The following is a 22,587-nucleotide window of genomic DNA, read 5'->3' on the forward strand; positions in this document are numbered from 1 at the left end:
AATTAGATGTTGTTAGGTCTTCAACATTTTCTCATACAATTAAATAGCAATAGACATTGCCTTATAGAAAATTTTGGAAAATAATTTAAAAAAATATTTAATACTTTGCTTGTGTGTGTTCATTATTAATTGTCAATGAAACCCCAAGAGGATTAGGAAAAATTTAGCTATGTGATAAAAGTTGTAGGTTATGGGTACATGGGTAGAACACTCACTAATTACAAGTGGGCCAGATGAAGAAAATATCTTCAGATAATACTCAGAAAATCCTGCATTTGTTAGTACAGTTGCTGCAGTTGGACAGTTTGTTCCAGTGCCAGAAATGCATGCACATCAAACAGAAACTGGAGGTAGAGACCAGCCTCTAGTCTAAGTGTATAGACCGACCTCCTCACTTCTCATTGCCTGGATCTGTACTTCCAGCTGAAGTGGTGACACAAGAGTAGGCTAAAATTTATCCTGTTCTTAGGAAGAACCATGCTTCAAATATGCATTGCTAGACTRGACATAGCATGCTTGGCCTTTCACAGACCACGTTCATTCCTGTTGTGGTAAGGTGAGCTACAGATTGTTTTAAGGCTTAGTATTAGAGCTTGAGTTTCCTCTTGTTAGTGATTCAGAACCAAGTAAAGTTTAACATGGATGGCAGGAGAACAGGGGATTGAGTGCAGATGCAAACCGTGTTTGACTGATAGTACAGTTACAGCCATAAAGACCTGCTTGTCTCTCTTACATTGCAGTTAAAAAAATTGTCAGAGAAGAACCTACACTAGATGCCAAACTACTGACTGGAGGAAGGCAAATGGTTATTGTGGGAAACACTCTTCTTTCACGTTCTCATCCTTACTAATATGAAATATACCACACAATTGCCTTGACCTTTCTTATTCCAAGATAGTTGTGGTTTCCACAATAACACATGAAACCATGGGTTTCTCCATCAGTGGCTAAAAAGAAATTATCAATAAACTTTGGTACTACATACTTCAATGCTATCATAATTGAATTAATGTGGGGTCTCTGAAAAAGAGAACCAGAATTAGAAGTGGTAATCATCTGATCAGGTGCATTTTTCACACCTGAATTTTAGAACATTATCTTAATAACCTATCAAATGCAATAGTGACTTAAAAGTTTTGGTCTGAGTCTTCACTGATTGTTCTGTAGATAATGGATCTGTATTATGGGTGAAGTTTTGAGGTCCTGAATACTAATTGTTTACGTGACAGTAGGAGAGTAGAGAGAAGTAGAGAGTACCTCAGYCATACCTGTGTCTTCTGTCACTAAATCACCCATCCCATTCAGTCATGGGCCCATATTTTCCTTGTTCAGCTTTTTGCTACTAATGTAGCCGCAGATGTGCTTCTGGTTGCCTTTGATGTCCCTTGCAAGGTCGAACTGCAGCTGAGCTTTGGCTTTTCTGACATCATCCCTACGTGCCAATGCAGGTTTTTAAATTCTTCCTTTGTAGCCTGTCCTGATTTCTCCCTCCTGTACACTGCCTTTTTGSACTGGAGCTCTATCATGAGCTCCCTGCTCAGCCTGCTACATCTTCTGCTACGTTTACTTGTCTTTCTAAGTATCAGATGGATTGTTCTCACATTTAGATGCTGCTGTCTTTAAAGACTTGCCACCTTTCCTGAGCAACTTTACTTTTTAGATCTGCTTCCCGTGTGACCTCACCTGCTAGTTCCCTAAATAAGCCATGTCTGCTTTGCTCAAGTCCACGGTCTGTAATCTCCTACTCTCCTTTTATGAAGTGAAAGGAAACTCCACACAGTTTTGCTATGCTTGTTTAATTCTGAAGGCCTCTGAAACAACAGAGTTCAGAAAAGTGTCCTTTTTTCATCATCTTTCTGAATATCTACAGGGAGTAGATGTATGTGTGATGCATATGTTCATCTTGCCCCATGTCTGCACCTGTTTCATGTTTTTCTTTATCAGCTTACGTTGTTTGTTAGTATTTATAACACKGCCTGTTTTTCAGGTTGAGTCAGGAGATACGTCCATAGATTAACTGTATACTASAGCCTGCTAAAGCTCTGTTCATAGTTTCATTAATATTATAATCTGGATCTATGAATATACAGAGCATGTAATTTTAGTATCCTCCAAGTTATTATTTTACTAAAGATTTAAGGATGTTTTACAAAAAGAGAAAGAAGTTTTATACGACAAAAACTTTTAGGTCTAAACAAAAATTTGGCAGTTTGGAGCAGACTCATCACAAAGGCTGTCCTATAGATACGTGTAATTCAATTACTAACGCATTAAAATCCCCATGAACTATATTTCAAAGATCTTTTCTCAGTAAGCCTACATCCTAAAACCATGTGATATTGAAAGTTTTCTTTGACCAAAAACTGTATTCAGAATTGTATTATAAAAATACCTTTTTAAATGCTTATCATGCCTTTTTTCTAAATGTCTATCAACCTTAGAAAAACATACTTTTTTCTTGTATTATTTTACAGAGAAATAATTCTTAATATTTTTTAGCCATTAATATTGTAATATTRTTACGGGAATAACATTTAAGTGTGTTTATAAAACTTTGACTGGATACTTTAAAAGCATTTGCTAAAAATAAAATATTTATTATTATAAGTAAGCATAAGAAACAGTGTAATCTCTACATAGTATAGCTAGAATGCATATTTAATAAACATAAAAAGTATCCTCACAGCTAAGAGAGACTAATATTCATCAAATAATGGATGACTGAATAGGATAATATTTCACAATTTCTTTTAACCTTCTCCCAATAATAGGGATGTTTAACTGAATAAGTAGGATATATATTAATCAATTGATTTCCAGGAAGACAAATATTTTTTTGAAGTGTAGAATTTAAAAAGTAAAAACATTAATTCCTGGTAATATATTATTACCTCTCTTTTTCAAACAGTCAAGCAAAACTTGGAGGCATAAAAGTTTACTTCCTACAGGAAAAAAAAAAAGATGATAATGTTGGTTCTTTCTACAACTGTTACCTTCATTCTTTACAAACAATACTTCCTTAGACAAAGGAAAGGATTTGGATTCTTCACTTATAGCTCTAGACTTTGAACATCTAGACTTTCTCTTAGCCTTTTCTTAGAGGCTAACTACTTTTCTGGATGATATTTCTAAAGTCTTCTGAGTTACTTTTTCTCTTTACAGATACACTATATTAAAACAATATCTAGTAAAGATCTTTCTCGTTCTTTCACAGCCTCCCATGTACTTTTGCTGGGAATTGTGACACATGCCAGTACTTTAGACRAATGCTATTGTTCTAAATAGCTAAATTTGATATTTCCCTAGAATTATCCTAAATGAATGAAGATGTTGCTGTTGAGTCACTTTTTAACTGCATATGCGAGAAATACAGAGTCTTTAACAGAAAATTAGAGAAAATCCTTAAAATCATGGAACATACAGTCCACCCTGTGCAAGGATATAAGCCTGGATTATTAGAGTTGTTATCCCACTGATCTTGTTGCCAACATGTGAAAATATTGTGCCTCAGCAGATTGAGGCATTTGGTGCCTTCCTTGCACATAAGCAGTAGGAGAGAATATTTTCTGAAAATGGAGTTTCTGATGATATTTTATCATTTTAGACCTGACTGATAGAAATACTCAATTCCATATAAAAAAAACCCAGAAAATAAATTTAAAAATTTTCAAAAAAATAAATCTGAGTCACCTAGAAAACAATTTTAAATAATTTTTACTTACTGATATCTCTATGATTTATGATGCACAGTCAGTAAGTGCACATCATCCTTATGAATTGCATAACAGAAAAATTATATGTGATCTAAGATGTTCTGCATGGTATTATGTACGACAGCAGCAGTGCTGAAAAAAAATTATGTGAGGGAAGAAACTTCATGGGAATCCAAGCACTAGTAACTATATTAGTAAGYAGCATTTATTTCACCTACTTAAAGTAAAAGAAAGCAGAGTATAGAAATGCTTCTAGGAATATCAAGTGCCCTTCATTTGATGACAGAGGCATAATAAAGATAGATAATTGGAYCCTTTCTTCAATGGCAGAGACAGAGCAGTAGGAATTTACAATTGTTTTTCTTGTAACCACTCTATTCAAATCATCTGTGTATCATGATTGCATTTTAGGAACAAATTAGCTTAGCTYTGCTATTCACTGATGCATTTCATTGCATTCTAACTAAAGCTACATCTTGCAGACCTCCACAAGTTACCTGTTAATCTGCTACATGCAAAATTGCATTATAAATATTAACCATATATCACAGAGGAAAAGTTATTACACTTATTCTTGACTAATCTCCTTCTCTGGAGATCTTCAAGGCCCRCCTGGRTGCAACCCTGTCTAMCATGCTCTAGGTGACCCTGCTGAGCAGGGAGGTTGGACTAGGTGATCTCCAGAGGYCCCTTCCAACCTTACTGATTCTGTGATTCTGTGATTCTAATATGGCTTCTTAGCCTAAAGTATAAAGTAGTATTAACTACCTCTGGGCTTTAATTAATTAGCCAAATAAACTGTTAAATTTTAGATACTGATAAACAGGAGAAGATAGCTAAGAAGAAATCAGCAGGTTTTTAATAGAATTCTGTGGAAGATAAAATTACTGAAAATACATTTTTGAAAAATTAAATAGAGACTATGAGACAAGAGTAAAATACATTCTCTTCACAGCAGTTAGAATCCACTTCAATAAAAGCTATCAATGACTTCAATATTTTAAAGATTATTACTAATACAGAAATTATAGATCGATAAATATGTTCAAAGATGGATATTTTACATATACTTTCAACATAWGTACAAATTACAGTTGAGAAGGAAGTAAAAAGAACCATGATTTATATACAGAGAAGCTAATGTACATATGAAACCAGTGAAGTAAGAGGCAGGAAAAAGAACAGAATATGACTAGAAAGATAAGGGAAAATTAAAGAGACACTTACTGGAGAAAACCACATCACTTTAAGAATCCAAATTGTCAAAGAAAAATTCACAACTAGGATGATCAGCAGGAGGAGAACGAATAGGTAGAGGCAACGCTTTCTCCAGCCATAAATGCCAATTTTGTAGACATATTCATTCTTCGGCCTCTCTAGGCTAGTGCCTGGTGTTGTTGTTGTGTATTGTTCACGTACCATCTGCTACGTAATGAAAAAAAAAGAAACTGATTAGTTATTTGAGTAAATTGAAAAAAAAAAATAAGGCAAATATTAACATGTAAATGTAATAGAAAGTTACTAGAAACTAGAAACACTAGAAAACATATTCATCATATCTTACTGTTTGATAAACACAATGTGGGGCTGTTTTAACTTATCAACTGTATTAATTGCTGTTTCCAGGAGGCACAGATTTATTTTATCCTCCATAGAATGGCAAAACTTTCCTCCCATTTTCAAAAATATCTCATCATAAAATATCTCAAAGAATCACATCCTAATCTGCAGCTTACAGAACAACATTATTTTACAATAGAACTACAGTTACTAGTGGTTAATAAATTGTSTCTACCTTGCAGATACAGGATTTAAAAACACCTCTGCATATTTTTTCTCCAATTCAGTAACAATATGCATTGTTTGTGTGGCAAAACTAAACTGCATATCACTGGAATGCCAAAATATATTAAGCATCAAAACCTGTATATGAAGAAGTGAAACAGTTCTTAATATTGTAAAGGAAATCATGATTTCTCAATTCCTTATCAGATAATAATATTTAAAGGTATATTGCCAGTAAAAAAAATTACTTCATAGGGGAATACCACTTCCTTCATTCTATACTATATATTTCAAAGCATTTTTTTAATTTAAAGAAATGTTACTACATCACACTTCCTTAAAACATTCACTGATTTCCACCCTTACAGTGTAGATATCACCAACAAACCTTTCATTGAAGTTTACATTTGAGCCGAGAGAATAAAACYTCAACAGCTGAAGCTGCTTATCAAGAGCAACAGTGGGAACTATCTCTCTCATTTCCACTGATATGAAAAGGGAAAAAAAATGCAATGGRTATCAAAAAGAAAATAGATAATATAAATTCAAGTACTTTCTGTGAGTCAGGTGACTCCAAGGGCATCTCACATTCAAGAACTCGCCCACTTCCCTGCAAGAAAATATTCTCAAATGAGAGTGCTTTCAGACAGATTTCACATGAGATGTCCTCTCAATTCTGAATATACTCCTAGGAATTACATCAGTATGTGTGTCAGTACACATAATTTTCAAAACACTATTAAATTATACCTTTGCCCAGCTGCTAAATTACTCCAAATCATTAAAGAAGCTCTTTCTAAGTCTCCTGCAGAGCCATCTTAAGTTTACAATTAAACTGAAGTTCATGCATTATTATATATCTCTTTGAAGAAGTGCAGTATGCATCTTATTTTGAATTTTTTTTTGAAAAAGCTGTAAATCAGAAAAACCTTCAGAGTTCTAATTTATTGCCTATACATATAGAACATGAGACTTGACCACTGGCAGTTCATAATGTAACTGTGCTACATTATGGCATAATATTTTCACCAATTTGTTGCTGCTATCAGTCCCATGATCCTTTGTAGATAAAACTTMATTAGCTGAAAATACTGAAAACTATATAAAGACATATTAGCAGAGAATCATAGATTCTGATATAACCCAGCATTATTATAATAAAATTTGTAGATTTACAAGATAGCAGTTAATATTGACAATATTGAACTACTTTTGTTTAAGAAGATCAGATTATATTTTTCAGTTCTGCACATTTTTCAAGTTCCTAGCACTGATGGTAGGATACTGTGTGTTTATCAGCCACTACCAGTTTTGCTGCTGTCTCACTAATCATTGTATCACAAGTCATATYATCCATTGAGAGGTTGCCTCTTATCTTAAACCTATTTTACCACGCTCTGCCAAGCGGGATAAATTGGAACATTTATACATACAATGGGCTCCACAGAGTACTTTGGAAAATCTTTACCCTTACTTCCACATAGATTTCTCCCGAACACTAAACCTTACAGGATACAGGTTACAGGATTAGTCCAGTAATTGCTATTTGGTGACTTCTTTAAYAGATATACTTGGAGAAATTATGTGCACAGTTCTTGCCCATGTATAGCACCATACCATGCAATATTCTAACATGGAAAATCCTCAATTTCTTATTCTCTCCTTCATTCCATGAACATGTAAAGTGTTAGTATAACAAGAAATGAGATAGATAAGAGCTAGAGAAACTTCTGTAGTAACAATCCTCCTTCACACAGATAGACTGCTTGTTTTTTGAGAATATATATAAAAAAATCCACTCCTAAGAATACTTAAAAGGTTGTTTCAAGAGCTGTGGGAAAATGTACCATTCTATAGAAACTTTATAATCTCATGAAATTAGCTGAGCCCTCCACAAATCTCTACCTATGGCACCTGAGCTTCAGTTTATTGTTCCTCTGTTGCTGTCTCTTATATCCTCGGGTTATAAATTCCTCAGCGGAAACAGCATTTGACAAAGAGTGAATTAATTCTCAGATCTTTTGTTGGGCCTTCTGTCCCTGTTACCACAAGCAATTTTGGTTTATTCAAGTTCTTATGTCAATCTCATCACACTGGTCTCAGAGAATGGCATTCATCTCACAGTGCTAGACATCAACAGTTCAGCTTTCCCACCTGAGCTAGTCATCCTGGGCTTCTTTTATGGTCAGTACAGATAAATCCACCCCTGCAGGGAATTATTTATCTAAATTATTTTAGATGTGTATTTTAGACATCTGATGAACTGCTCCTTAAATGTATTTAATTTCTCTCCATAAAAAAAGAAGAGTAAAGAGAGCCTAGGCCAACCATACCTTTCAGATAAAAGTGTTTGATCAAGTTAATTCCAGCAGAATAATTTCCACAGGTATGTAATCTAACAAGAAGATAGGATTCTTTTGATTCCTATTCTCTCTCTTCCACTTTCATCCTGTTGTAAAATGTTTATTGTGTAAGTAAGTCAAAGATTTTATATATAATGTGCTATGTACTGCTGTTCAATGAGGTGAGGTCAAAATCCATTATGCATTTTACAAAAAAAAAAGATGAATTTTGTGATTGTTTTCAGCCTGGCAGAAATTCCACAGGGAATATCTCCCAGTGCAGCTCAGTTCCCTGCACAAATTATTTTTTTCCTGACAGAAGACAGTTCTGTTGTTTCTGCACATTAGGACTACTGAAAATTTCTCTGGTCATAGCAACTGGGTATTAAGCAATGTTGGCCCAGACAACTGATCACTTTGAAAAAAAGCATGAAACTTTTCTACTTAACACAATACTTCATGAAGTTGTATTAAAGAGATTTTTAGGAGAATTAGTGGCCTGGCACCTAGTCAGGCCTAGTCAGTTCACCTAGAAGGTGAAACACTGTAAGAGCTGATACCGCCGATCTGTTTATCCTGGAAGAATCACCAGATGTTCGTTGCTGTGACGACTCCCCATACTACTGACCGACACGATTACGAGCTGAAATTACATGGGAGAACGCTATCATCAGACCTGCCAGGGAATTGTGTTATAGCTTCCAGCTGTTTTGGGGAGCTGGCATGAAAAGAAAACCTTAGACTCTTGGCTGGTGAAGTCTGCCAGGATTCAAGTGCGGCTSCTAGAGGGAGAATAATGGACATTCTGTACCATGACAAAAAATATGTTTTGAAATCTTATTTTGTTCGAAATCATTGCTAATAACCAGGAAACTAAGTTGTTTGTGTAGGAGCATACTAAACAGACCCCAAGATAGAAATAGACAGTTAGATGTTTGGGTGCACACATTTGTTGGAAAACTAATAAAGACACACAAAGAACGACTTTGGTAACTGCAAACTTTATATTATTTGAAAAGGAGGCAGCACATAGTGAWGAACGACAGAGAGAGAGAATAGTTTTTGCAGCCTGTAGTGCAGATAAAATAGCGATTTAGTTTCAGATTGAAAGTTATGACGTAATTCAAAATGGACTATAAAAGCATRTATTATTTGGATCATGTCATCATTTGCATAATAATAAGATAGTCTTCTACATAACTGTAAATGGAGTTTCTTGGTGTTCCTCCTACATATAGGCCCACCATCAATGAGAAGTCAAACAAGACTAAGTCAAATAACTGTATATTCCTGAATTAGTTTTGTATATGTAGCGAAAATTCACAGGATCTAGCTCTATCATGGCAGCTAGCTATTTGCAAGTTATTTTCCCAATRGTGATTGTCCATTTTACTGGGATCCATTTTTAACCAATTACTTCTATTTGCTGATTTAAACCAGATACTGAATGTGAATTAGGTGCTAAATGATTTTCATMGATTTTAAATAGATTTTGATACATACAATTTCTGAAATATCTGTACATTGTTGGTATTTTGACCACGTGAAATTTTTTCATGTCTTTAGGGGTTATATGCAGGTGTTGCAAAAGAAATTCATACCTGCTGGAGTACATGTATATGAGTTGATAGTGAGAAAGGTGTATTTTTGTTGTGCTATTAAAGTTGCCCTTTGAGAAGACTGAACCATCACAGACCACTTTCTTGGATCTATTACACTTTTTTTCATACAAGATTTACAGAGTGGCTTCTGTGATTTGCAAAATTCCTCTGGTCTAGGAAATTTTTATATTTTAACCTAGACAATGAAAGACTAGCCATTAATAATGTTACTGTTGTTTTAGATTACTTTGGGCCTAAAGCTCAAAAAACTATTCTGATAAGAAAAATTTTCAAATTTGTCAGTAAGCCTGTTTTGAAAGCAAGCCTCAGTAGAAGCTTGTTAATCATATTTTCAGGAATTTATATTCTCATATTGATTACTGAAGACATAATAATATTTCAATTAAAGTAACATTTTTTTGTTTAAATTGCAAAAATATAGTTACAAAAATGTTTCCTCTTCACTATTTTTGTTCATAAATGGCTACGTTATTTTCTCAAACTTAAAAAAAAATTCTCCTCAATGCATAGTTCAAATCTGTATTACCTCAGTACTTTACACGTTATCATAAAATAACCGGTAACAATAAACAATTAAAGAATAACTTAAAATTTAAAATTACTTTATTAGGATAATACTATACCAACTATAACTTCATTAATAATTAAACAATTATTAACATTTTATATTTCAAACTGTTTTCAAATGTGTTGAAAGTTTCAGCAAAGAGATAAGAAGCTCATACTCAAGAGGTACTTCTTCAAGTCAGAATAAAGATGAATTGGTGAGGTATCATGAAGAAATAATAATGTTTTATGAACTGTTTATGAACTGTTGTTCATATTATACATGTTCTTGTGAAAGGGAACTTCAGRCACCAGTACTTCTACTCTTTATCCTTTAAATGAAGTATATTCACAYAGAAGCAAATTAAGAGTATACCTCTGGGTGAAAGAGGTGATAATGTGCTAAAACAGTTTAGTAGAAAGATCATTCATATCATTTTAAATTTCCCTAAATTTTTGTGTCATTATGAACAAACTGTAAACTGAAATAAAAACACCTATCAGTTCAGGCAAGTGAGAAGTATTTCTTACAATCTGCATACAGTATCTTCATGGGACATTATCTTCAGTAATGTTGTGTGTATATAATGCATTGGGMTGGATGGCTGTTATTGTAGAGTATGAACATGCAGAAGTACATTAAGATTCTGACTTCACAATTTGGTAGCATTCAGGCATGCAATAAAAGGCACATTTTTATCTTTGTAAAAGAGGATGCTTAATCCACTAATTAAGCATTAAGAAGTAAGTGCAGCTATCATATTTTCCTGCTAGTGGAAGAACAAGTGAGAAAAACCTGCAGTAGTTCAAAACAAAACAAAAAAAAGAGAGAGAGAAAAACATTTGGAACCCCAATGGAACAACTCTAAAGCACAATCAGATAGGTGGAGAAAACTCAGACTTTTGYGACTAGATGAAACTTTTCTCATTCTTTTCAACCTTCATTCCAATATCATGTACTTAATATTGCTCACTTTGTTTTGCTGMGATCTGAATATTATATGGCATGGTTAATTTGATTTGTAAACTAGCGGATCTTTGCAGCATAATTTCTGGAAACCAGCACAGAGAAATTCATATGGCCTAGTTAACTGTTTGCATCCTTCTCAGAGCAAATTTCCATAATAACTATGAGATCATCACAATTAACGGCTTTGCACATTTTAAATATTACTGCAATAGTTGATTTACCAATCAGCRCTGTCACTGACAGCATAAGAAAAAGCGCTGTACTATAACTGATTATTTTTATATCTGTGCATTTTTGAATTTTATTCACTGTAAAAATGTTTTAAAAATTTTGTTTTCAATCTTTAAACTAGATTTTTTCTTCTTTACATCAATCAGATTAGAAAAACTGACTTGAACGAAAAGCACTGTGATACTTCCTTCAGAACCAAAAGGCCAAGCAAAAATGCTAGAYAGATCTTTGTTTTTGTAAATTACTTTTTATTTCTGCATGTCTTACTAATGTTTTGAGAAGTTGCTTTTTTCTGAGATGATAAATCTTGAGTCTTGGGAGACAATATCTTTTCAAGAGTATAAAGTGCTTAGAATAACATGTACAAGTGACTGGGTAATGATGTGGGTGAGCCACTCACCTAGATGACTGTCTCCACCACAAGGCTGCTGATTAGTCCTCATGAAAGGACTGTTCCTCTGCTATTGCAGAAAGGAACAGCCCCTACAATCATTGTTTTCACCTGACAACAAAAGACTGATATCAAATAACTGRTGTCAAGATTGTTWAAGTATTCACATGAAGGACTGCAAGTCCAGCAGGAGAGCAGAAGATAYGCACGTACTGCGGACAGTGTCAGGACAGTTGACTGTTCTGGCTGTGAGCAWTCTCTCTCCTCCCTGGACTTAAAAATCTTTTCTATATGAAGTACAAGACAACATGGATTCATTTCATTAGATCGTTTTTTATTATTGAATCATACCTTCAACAAAATGTTTATAAATAAGGTAGGCACCCCCCAAAAATTAAAATAYTACAATTTATGCGTCTTTTTTCTTAAACTCTCAGTATAGGTTTTCAACAGATACAAAYAGAATACAAACAGATACAAACAGAAAATCTGTTCTTTTGCCCTCTGAATATATGACWGAAGAAAGGTGTTATGGAAGTATGGTTTATTAGTGTTATTTCATTCACTTTTAATGAACTGAAAAAATGAATGTGCTAAGAGGTAATCTTTGATCTATGATGTAACAGCTTTTCCAGAACAGAACCGTAGAATCCCAGAGTAATGAAAGTTGCAAGGGACCTCTGGAGGTCATCTAGTCCAATTCTCTGCTTAAAACAGGGTTAACTTCGACCTCAGAAGTGGCTAATGATTTGAGAAAAAAGAGATAATCAGTCATAGTCATAAACTGATTTTCTTCTATAGCCTTAGCCTCTCTGAGTATTCTGTTGCATCTTCAGTATCTAGAGACTACATGAAGGCTGCCATTGCACTTGTTTTTATGCAATCTGTAAGTTCTTCCTGCAAAACTGCTTGGATTCTACTCTATTTTTACATTTAACTTACTTARGGAGTTTTGATTCTATTTTGCCCACTTGGATACGATTGAAATGTTTTAATGAGTATCTTTCTACTTCTGATAACTTCTCAAGCCCTGTCTTTCAGCAGTGTTAGTTTAGCCTTTTGGTCCCYCCAATGTCTTTTCAAAGAGTTGTTACCCATTTTCTCTGAGTACGCAGTGTGCTATCTTGAAAAAGCTGGCATGCAAAAAATTGACTCTTAAAAATTCCTTTTTGTTTTCTTTTTGCAAGCTGCTTCCTTTCTATGTACCTCTCCTTTTGCAAGTTTAGCACAACGGTTAAGACTCCTTGCCTCTGGTTGCTCCAACAAAGATACTGGTTCTAAATCYAGTACGGTCAGTGTTAAAATACACTTTTTGGCAAATGAAAGAGACCTTGTGCACTGCTCAGGAGAAAGTCAGAAAATGATTCTGTTTCCTAAGAAGCCACCCCCCAAAACAGTTAATGGTACCTAAAAATGTAGTCTGAATATTGTACTCAATCATGACATTTATACTATCTACATAGAGGTAAAAGAAAAAATACAGCTTTCTTCTGTGGTGTTTCAGATCTACTACAACATSTCATACTCTCTGTAATCACCCTTTCAAGTCATTAGCAATTTAGTCTTTAGTATTATTCTTCTGCTGCTTAGATCTCAAATTTCATTGTATGTAGACTTAACCTTGATATACTTGCTTTATTAGGCTGTTTTTACTGTAAACTTTTGCTAACCCATAGCACAACTCATACACCCTTGATTGTCCTTTATATCTATTTTTATTTTGKTGTGCCACTGATTGTTTTCCTTCTGTAAGTTTTCAATCTAATTAATAAGCTTCATTTAGAATCCTAGCTTCCTTAGAGTCAGGCATTTTAATTTTCGTATTTTTTTTTTAAATGACAGAATATGTATACCTTTTTCTATCTCCTGCTCTTCTGTATCCAATGTAAGAGACACACTGTTTAATCAAATTGTTCTTCATCATTTCCTATTGCCAACTGCTTTTTTTTATCCTGTAGTTGGGCATATATGGTTTTTATGACTTCTCTGTATTACCTCAATATGTGCTCTTCTGCACTTTTCAGCTTTCCCTCAACCTTAAGTTTAAAGAGCTCAAACCATTTTAAAGTATCATGTGCCTAGTTCAATTTCTGTTAAGATGAAGAAATAATTCTTGTTATTAATTCCCTCTGTTCTAAAATTATTTCCTGTTCTTAATGAATTTGAACTCCTTTCTTCACTCATACTCTTTCTATATGGCCCTGGCATGTGGTAATATGTATATGATGTTTCAAAGATTCAGGTACCATGGAGGTCCTGGTCTCCACTTACCTTTAAGTCAGTCTTAGCTCTTCCTCCAGAATCTCTGCTAACTTCTCCGTATTAATTTTCTAAAATCTCAGGAACTTTAATGATTCCTTCAATTTCAAGATAATAGACCTGTATTCTCTCCTCAATCTAGTTGACTGAATCAGATATTTTCCACAAAATGCCTTCTTTTCCTCCCAAATAGATAGAATAAGATTTCCCAAATACTGACACTAAGTATAAATTATCACTAATGGTACTCAATTTACTTCCAAGTTACTTGTTAGATTGTAGCTGAAATTACTTTTGATGCAGTTGCCCCTGCCTTGTGCACTGTGTGCAGTGCATCCATCTTTGTGAAAATTCTGGCTCCTGCAGATCCAAAATTCAGCTGCATTAGCTAGACTTGKTAACAAAGGAAAGAGAATATGGCAGATCAGTCAGCTATACATGGATCAGAGTTTAAGATGTAATTGTAATGGAGTTATAGAGGGATGTTACATTCCTCTTCACTTGATTAAGATTTTATGCTTAACATGAAGTTCTGCTCTCAGCATAAAAATATAATACATTTCCTGGATCTACAGAACATTTCATTCCACATAACGTTATTAACATATATATGGAGGAGAAAAAGGTAATTTCCAGTTTAATATACAACCTTAATTTTCTTCAACATGATCTCAACTCCTGAAATTTTCTTTTCTTTTCCTACTACTTCATACTATAATAATTAAGTCTGTTCAATATTTCACTATCCTGCTTAGTTTAACTACCATATTTGATGATATGCTTGCTAAAGCTGCCCTTTTGTGGGTATGCAACTGTTTCTATGAACACTGTTTCTAGTGGCAGCCTCTCTAGGAAATTAAGAGAGTACAAAAATGACTAGATGAGCTAAGATAGCATACACAAAGAATTCTTCATATTCTCCTCTTCTTTCTCCTCCCTCTCAATACGGAATTATTTTAATTTGGGGAGGCTTCTACTCTCTTGCAAATTAAGCATGAATGAGATTAAATAATTCTGGCTCACAGCGACAGCTGAGCCTGCAGAAATGTTACAATGGGGACTCTGGTATCAGGAATATTTGTTAATTCTTGCAGGACTCATCAGTATGACTTCCCTTTTAAACAGAGGAGGARGAAGCCAGGGATCTATACCTGTCCACTTCCCAACTATAGAACATGCTATACACTGCCACTGTCTCCCAGTCAGGAAGTATATACAAAGTTCAATGAAGGCAATAAGAGTTTCTCTACCTGTGCGTCTTCCACAGCTTTATGTTCTTTTGCAATTTATCTGCTACTCTATAAATTCTTTTAATAATATTTTAGGGAAATACTGTTTATAGTTCACCCACCTGAATGAAGGTCAAGCCAGATAGGTCATCATGGAGTAAACTCTGGAAATCTAAAATTGAGAAACTTTGTTTTAAAGTATTTGCTCAAGAAGTGAGAAACCAAAGGAATTTAGTGTAGCCCACTGAGATAACTGGAGTCAAATTCAGGGTAATAGTAAAATCCAGATCCTAAAATACTCCTTAGCTCAGGATCTGAAAGTATGAATTCCAGTGAGCATCCAAACTCAAAGTTTTTCCATTCTGCTTTCCTAGCCTCAACCAATTACCTTAACTTCAGCAAGGCTTTTGACATTGTCTCCCATAAACATCCTCCTAGAAAAGCTCAGGAAGTGTGGGTTAGACAAGTGGAAAGTGAGATGGATTGAGAACTGGATGAAAGGCAGAGCTTAGAGAGTCGTCATCAGTGGTGCAGAGTCTAGTTGGAGGCCTGTGGCTAGTGGAGTTCCCCAGGACTCAGGATTGGCTCCTATCCTCTTCAACTTTTTCATCAATGACCTGGATGAGGGGACAGAGTGCCTCCTCAGCAAGTTTGCTGATGATCCCAAGCTGGGAGGAGTGGCTGATACACCTGAGGGCTGTGCTGCCTTTCAAAGAGACCTGGACAGGCTGGAGAGCTGGGCAGAGAGGAACCTCCTGAGGTTCAACAAGGGCARGTGCAGAGTCCTGCACATAGGGAGAAATAACCCTAGGCACAAGTACCTGCTGGGGGCTGACCTTCTGGAGAGCAGCTCTGCAGAGAAGGACCTGGGAGTGCTGGTGGATCACAAGTTGACCATGAGCCAGCAATGTGCCCTTGTGGCCAAGAAGGCCAATGGTCTCCTGGGCTGCATTAGGAATAGTGTTGCCAGCAGGTCGAGGAAGGTGATCCTGCCCCTCTACTCAGCCCTGCGGAGACCTCATCTCAAGTCCTGTGTCCAGTTCTGGGCTCCCCACTACAAGAGAGACATGGAGCTACTGGAGAGAGTCCAGCACAGGGCTACAAAGATGATCAGAAGGCTGGAGCACCTGCCCTGTGAGGAACAGCTGCGAGAGTTGGGCCTCTTCAGCCTGGGGAAGAGAAGCCTGAGGAGGGATCTTATCAATGTGTACAAGTACCTGAAGGGAGGGTGTCAAGGGGATGGGGACAAACTCTTTTCAGTTGTCCCACGTGACAGGAYAAGAGGCAATGGGCAGAAATAGAAGCACAGGAAGTTCCACCTGACTGTGAGGGGGAATTTCTTCCCTGTGAGAGTGACGGAGCACTGGCACAGGTTGCCCAGAGAGGCTGTGGAGTCTCCTTCTCTGGAGATCTTCAAGGCCCGCCTGGATGCAACCCTGTCTACCATGCTCTAGGTGACCCTGCTGAGCAGGGAGGTTGGACTAGATGATCTCCAGAGGTCCCTTCCAACCTTACTGATTCTATGATTCTATTTTATTCTGAACTCATGCAAATGCTAATAGTTGTGAGCATATACAGCTCCAGTGCCATAACTTCTSTCCCTCACTTCCTGACTTTGTTTATTTTTCTTCCCCTTTCTATTATCCCTTTCCTGTATCTGTTACTCTTAATGATGAACAAGTCCAGAGGAAAGAAAAAACTCATTGCTAAGAGAAGTTTAATGAAGAAGGAGGAAGTACACTGAGGATGTTGCTACACAGCTTACAGGATAAGAAGGAAAGACAGCTCACATTGCCATGCTGGGAAGGGAAGCCTGAACCATAGTGGAGATAGTCCCTTAGCAGCATCTCAAAGAATACCTGCTCCACAGATTTCTGTCCTGAAGATAGCAATAAGCCTCCTTAGCCTTCTCTTCTTAAGGTTGAAYGAACCCAGGTCTCTGAGACTATCCTCATATGTATCTTCATGTGCTCCAGCCCCCTGACCATCCTGGCAGCCCTCTACTGGACTCACTCCAGCATCTACTGATTCAACAAATATTTTCAAAAGATTCAGTGGGTATTTGYGGAAAATTCTAGGCTATGCTAAAGAATCCAGCTTCCTCCTTTCAAAGCCTGGAAGCTTTTTGATGAAAGCCTTGCTACAGTTATCTGGAAGTTTCCGTTTGGCCTATAGGTGAGAAAGAATCTTGAATCTTCAAACAAAAGACAACTGAGATGAACATACAAGTACTGCTTAAAAACTGAGGATTCGTGACTACAGARAAGTAAAAGAAGAGGGAAAGACATAATCATATAAAGTGACTTCTGAGTAACTGGATTTATGTTTACTAAAGACTGATTTCTCTAAATCAGCTGTCCTGTGCTCTTAATCACATAGAAACTTGCACAGCTTCTTTGCACGTGCCCACAGTATACCTTCTGGTTCTGAAGACTGCAGGGACTGGAAGATCTAACAAAACAGTTGAACACTGTCCGCTTTCTTATTCTGATCATTTGATCTTTCTAGATGTCAAAAGGCTCTTCTCCAGGTGAAAGTGGAAAGTTTCTCTTTAGGTTGTTATTCTTTGCAGGTAATATAGTTTTACAGTGTGATCCAAGCTAACACTCCAAGAAGAAAAACTGACAGAAGACGGCTGATAAATTTAAAGCAACTTTTCCTATATCACACATAGGTTTTGTTCACCAGGACTCTAGTTATTTTATTTAGTGACACCTAAATGATTCCATTATTCATAACCGACATACACTGTATGCTGAATGCAGATATGGACTGAATAGAAAGATCTTATTATCGTAATTTATTGAGAAAGTCTGTCATTGAATTCTTCAGGTAATTTGTAAGTGATTTGATGGACAAAATTCTGAATAAAAGTATCAAATTATAGAATTTTGCATACTTTGGACACGTAATAAAACAGAAGACTGATACAGTTACTGCCTACACTACATAGATTTATGTTCTTAAGTGATCTATTTTAGCCACCCAATTTAAAATTATTATAGAAAAAACAAAATTAATTAAATTACGCACATAGCAACTGTWTGAAATCAGAAGTGAAAAATTTGATCATTAAAAATAGACATAATGTCAGACCATATGTAGCAAAATATTTCTGTATCTCTAATCGCCTGATGGAAGTCAGTCAACAATGCCAGTTACTAATAGTAGCAGCAGCTTTAAATACAACTTGATATTAGATTGTTTTTAGCACTTACCAACATCTTCAAAAGTATTCTGAATCTGTATTAATTATAAGGATTAAAAATCAAGTTTTTTTTTAAACTGGTAACATTCATGGAAATAGGAAAAAAAAGGACAAATAATACATAAACTCAGGACTACAACGTGTCTCCAATGAGAAAGAACACTTTTAAAGYTACATTTGTATCACTATAAAGTCTTACAAATTGTTAAAGTATTAGAAACCCTTGTTTTATTTTTTGATTTGCTTCTTCATACATTAGTTATATTTCTCATCAACTTTCAAGCTGTTCTGCTCCGATCACTGAGATTTATTACTTTTTTAGTTCCACTGTAGTAGACAATGGAATCATTTACTAAATTAGCTAATACAGTTTCATACTACAAGTCATAGCACCTTAAGTATTTAAGTATAAAATAAACAATTTGATTTTTCTGCAGTAGAACACATTATAAAAAGCAAGAGAATAGCTTATGAAGCAAATGGGAAACTCAGTAGTCTAACTAGCAGTCTACGGACTGTAAATAATGAGATACCCTATGCAAAGAGCACAAACGAAGTAAGTCCTCCTCTGTCCTAACAAAACTGACAATTAAAAATAGATGATGTAATCACAAATCTATGGGGAAAAGGAGATAGGACGGGTGTTTTCTCTGYCAATGTTTGCTGAATCCTGCTTTGAGCCAACCAACATAGTAAGTGTATGGCCTGAAAAGGCTGGGCTTTTGCAAATATTTTTATCAGACATGTCAAATTGTAGTTTTTAAATTGTGATTACTAAGTGATAGTATGGATGGGGCTACTCTGTTTCAGAGAGTAAGAGATTTTAATAGTGTGGATATTGGCCAGGCCTATGGACTCTTCCATAGGCACACTTGAATTTACCACTACAAATTCAGATCTTTTTTTTTTTTTTTAACCTGCATGTACTTAGACTTTGTTACCTTTACTATGCTCTAAAGTCAATTAATTTTTGTTTTCGTGTAACCTAGATGAAAAAAGCCAACATACAAAAAGAAGAAAATATGATTTACTATTCACCTTGTATTAATTCATCTGCAGAGTCCTCATTGTTAGATCTAGCATGCAGATCTCGGCTTCCTGATCTAACAACAAAATGGTTGCAGTAGTAGGTGTCGGTCCTCTATACGCACCAGTACTGAGGAAGAACAAGACATTGTGGCAGATTATTCCCTACTTATTTTTTTTTACAGCAGGACAACGATAATACTAAGCCACCTTGGGTTCCATTCTAAGCATTGGGTAGGATTGTCCTCTTTCTGTCCACCTGCCCCAGAGACTGGATCAGCTCTTCCCTTGAAAATTTATCTGTTCTTTGTCTTTCCCTTCCTCATGCTGTCAGGTCTCCAAGTCAGATTTTTTTAACCAGATGCCTTTCCCATAATTTCCATTTCTCCTAGGTTTTGCTGAATCTGTTTCTTCCTCCCCTACTTTCTTACAGTCTTAATGTACTTTCTTACATACTTTATCCAGTTTCAGTCTTCCTTCTCATCTCTGGCTCTTTCCCTCCCCTGTAATTTTCTGACTCCTCCTTTCACTGTAGTTCTCCAGTTATTTCTTGTCTTCGTTTACATCCTAAGAGGTCCCTTCTCGTATTATTTTTACTTTCACAGTAACTGTTAACTCCAGCCTCTTTATCAAATCTATCCCTAGCATTTCTCTCAGATCTAACATTCTTGGATGACCAGGCTCAGTTATTGTTTCTCTTGGAAGATCGCTCGTCTTTATCTACTTCTTTCTTTTCCTTGTTTGGCTTTTGTTCCCTCTGCCTTAAAGCCAATTCCTCCTCCAGCAGAGGTATAGGAAAGCAACTCACTGAGATCACAGGAATGGCAGAGTCTGCTTTCATTTCCAATTTCCAGCCCCAAACCTACTGCAGGGAAAAYTGTGTTTCATCTCTATACTCCTGACAGAAGTATGAATAGTCTTTCATTCTGTGGTGATGGCATATTAATCTGACCAGGAGAAAAACTGTAAGAAACTAAAGATGAGCACAAATGTAAAAGACTGGCTGAAACATTTCTCCAAGGGACACTGAACTAACTGTGCCACGCCATTTGCTTTTGAAGCTGAAGGTGAGCCTTTACTAGCACAAGTGTGGCTTACTCATCCTTTCCCTGGGCCTCCAAAATCAAATGAACACTATCCGTATTTTCTGCTCAAGCAAATTATTCCTCCTTCACTGGATTGTGCCACTAAACGCTTGTGATACCATTTAAGTGGTATCACATTAAGTTCCAAAATATTAGACAACAATAATTTTCCTATATAGAATAAATTTAACATACATTTCACACCAAGATTGTAAAATCTCTCTGTGGTGAACAAGAATACAATCTGTTACGTGTATTCAAACCTACTTCTTAGAAAAAAGAATGTTCTTGATTTTATAAAGGGGACTAATTCCTCATATGAAATTAAAAAAAAATATATCAACTTGTGACAGTGCAKAATAAATGAACTATTTTGCAACATGTGGTAACTGCACTGGCTATGTATTGTAACTAGAATTTATAATGTTTTTATTAATTATTATTATTAATGTTTTTATTTAAATTTGCCTGTAGGCATAAAAGGTGCCATCCTGGAATATGCTTTTAATATTTATCTATTCATTTTTCTCTTCCTTCCCTGCTACATTCTTTTAAATAACTTTTCCTAGCTGTGTATCACTTGAAAATTCTACTGAAGGTAAAACATTCTTATACTCTTTAAAGACACAATTCTGTTTTATCTGAGATATTGGAAGCCTTTACTAATAGGTTGACATTTTAGATATGCCATGAAATTAGAATTCTTATTTTTGATATCATATTTTTACACCACAACTGGTTGCACCTGCAAAAACAAGACAATCAGTCCTAGAAGAAGAAAGTGCCAGAGAAAAATAACACAAGGACATGTGATTCTGCTATTCATTTGCAGACTGCTCTACAGAACTGCTTCCTTATGATCACTTATGTATTAAAATCTACAGTGTCCTCCAGAGAAAATCTGTTTCAGCTGGATTTACAACATCATTAGAAAGGAAACCTACAGCACTTGCCAGAAAACTACAGAAAATAAGTATTTTTAAGAAAATATCTTTGTTGTTTAAGCAAAACCATTTTACTATGCATTACAATGCAATACCTTCCAAAATCTAAGMTGAGGGGACTTCATCTTTCTATTCAAAGGCAGTAAGTTAAAGCACTCTTCACCAAATATCTGTTAGTCTCTGTTTGCCCAGCCTATAATTTACCAATTGATAAGAGGCTCTTTCTTTAAAAACTTTGAGTAGATGATCCTACTTAATTAAAGTGACATCATTTCTACAAATAATTAACAGAATAAAATCTGTATTTTGGCTTAAATTGAAGTCACTGCCCTTTTATTTGTTCAAAATACCAGTCTGTCCAGGGGAACTCTACCCAATCTGACAATGCTGAAATGCTGTCTATTTGCAAAGGGAAACAGAGAAGCATTGCATAATATTTTAGTATTTAATTTGTGTTTCTTATTACTATTCTATTCCTTATTGCAGCTCTTGGAAGCATAGACAGCAGAAAAGTACTGTTGAAGCAAAGTTAGAATCATGCAGATAGCAATATTTAACTAATATTAATACAGAAATATCCAATATTAATATTGGAAGCTTTTRGGGCAGAAAATAAGGATGGAGCCAGAGTCTGATGCTATCTTAYTTCTCTTACCAGAAAAGAACACGAAGTATTTTTTGCTTCAGAACATTTAAGTGAATACCATCTGGTCCTAGTGATTTATTATTAATTTTATTGATTTGTCCCAAAACACACTCTACTGATATTTTAATTTGGGACAGTTCTTCAGAGTCATACTATATAAAGAAAGGGAGCATACAAAAATGTCCCAAACTGTCCCAAACAAATTGAGTGAGGAAGACTGATGGTAACTCCTTTGGATTTCTTTGTGGTATTTCTATTCAGGTACATTAAAAAAACAAAAAAAAACAAAACAAAAAAAATAAAAAAACTTTTGTGTATACCAAATAGCCAAATATATATCATTAATATGCACAAATAAATAAAGTTAATAAATAAAAAAAAATTGATACATTCCATGGATTGAACAAGAACACACTAAAATGCTCCTCTAAAGTATCCTGTAAAGTATCATGCTACCTGTGACATGACCCATCAAAATATTATCACCGGTATTTTGTAATTTTTAACATCAATTATAACCTATCATTGTTACTAGCTACCTAACTGCATATCTCCAGCTGAAGAAGCAATTCAGGTCTATCTGTGCTGGC

The 22,587-nt window shown here is 35.4% G+C and overlaps 1 protein-coding gene across 4 annotated transcripts in view; it reads right to left on the bottom strand.

Moving 5' to 3' along the window:
• The window catches only part of SGCG (sarcoglycan gamma), a 139,511-nt gene that overhangs the window by 63,901 nt on the left and 53,023 nt on the right, over positions 1 to 22,587 (bottom strand). For 2 of the 4 annotated variants that reach the window (XM_085321808.1, XM_085321806.1), the window contains one exon: positions 4,941 to 5,138. In XM_085321808.1, the coding sequence (XP_085177934.1) occupies positions 4,941 to 5,135 (195 nt within the window). In that variant the 5' untranslated portion in view covers positions 5,136 to 5,138. Of the gene's footprint in view, positions 1 to 4,940; positions 5,139 to 6,051; positions 6,109 to 19,334; positions 19,453 to 22,587 lie in introns of those variants that run through there. The other 2 variants (XM_085321807.1, XM_085321805.1) reach the window with 2 other exon arrangements.

The sequence above is a fragment of the Rhea americana genome, unplaced genomic scaffold (assembly GCF_003343005.1).
Source record: "Rhea americana isolate MKP2758 unplaced genomic scaffold, rheAme1 scaffold_71, whole genome shotgun sequence".
In the NCBI taxonomy this organism is placed as follows: domain Eukaryota; kingdom Metazoa; phylum Chordata; class Aves; order Rheiformes; family Rheidae; genus Rhea; species Rhea americana.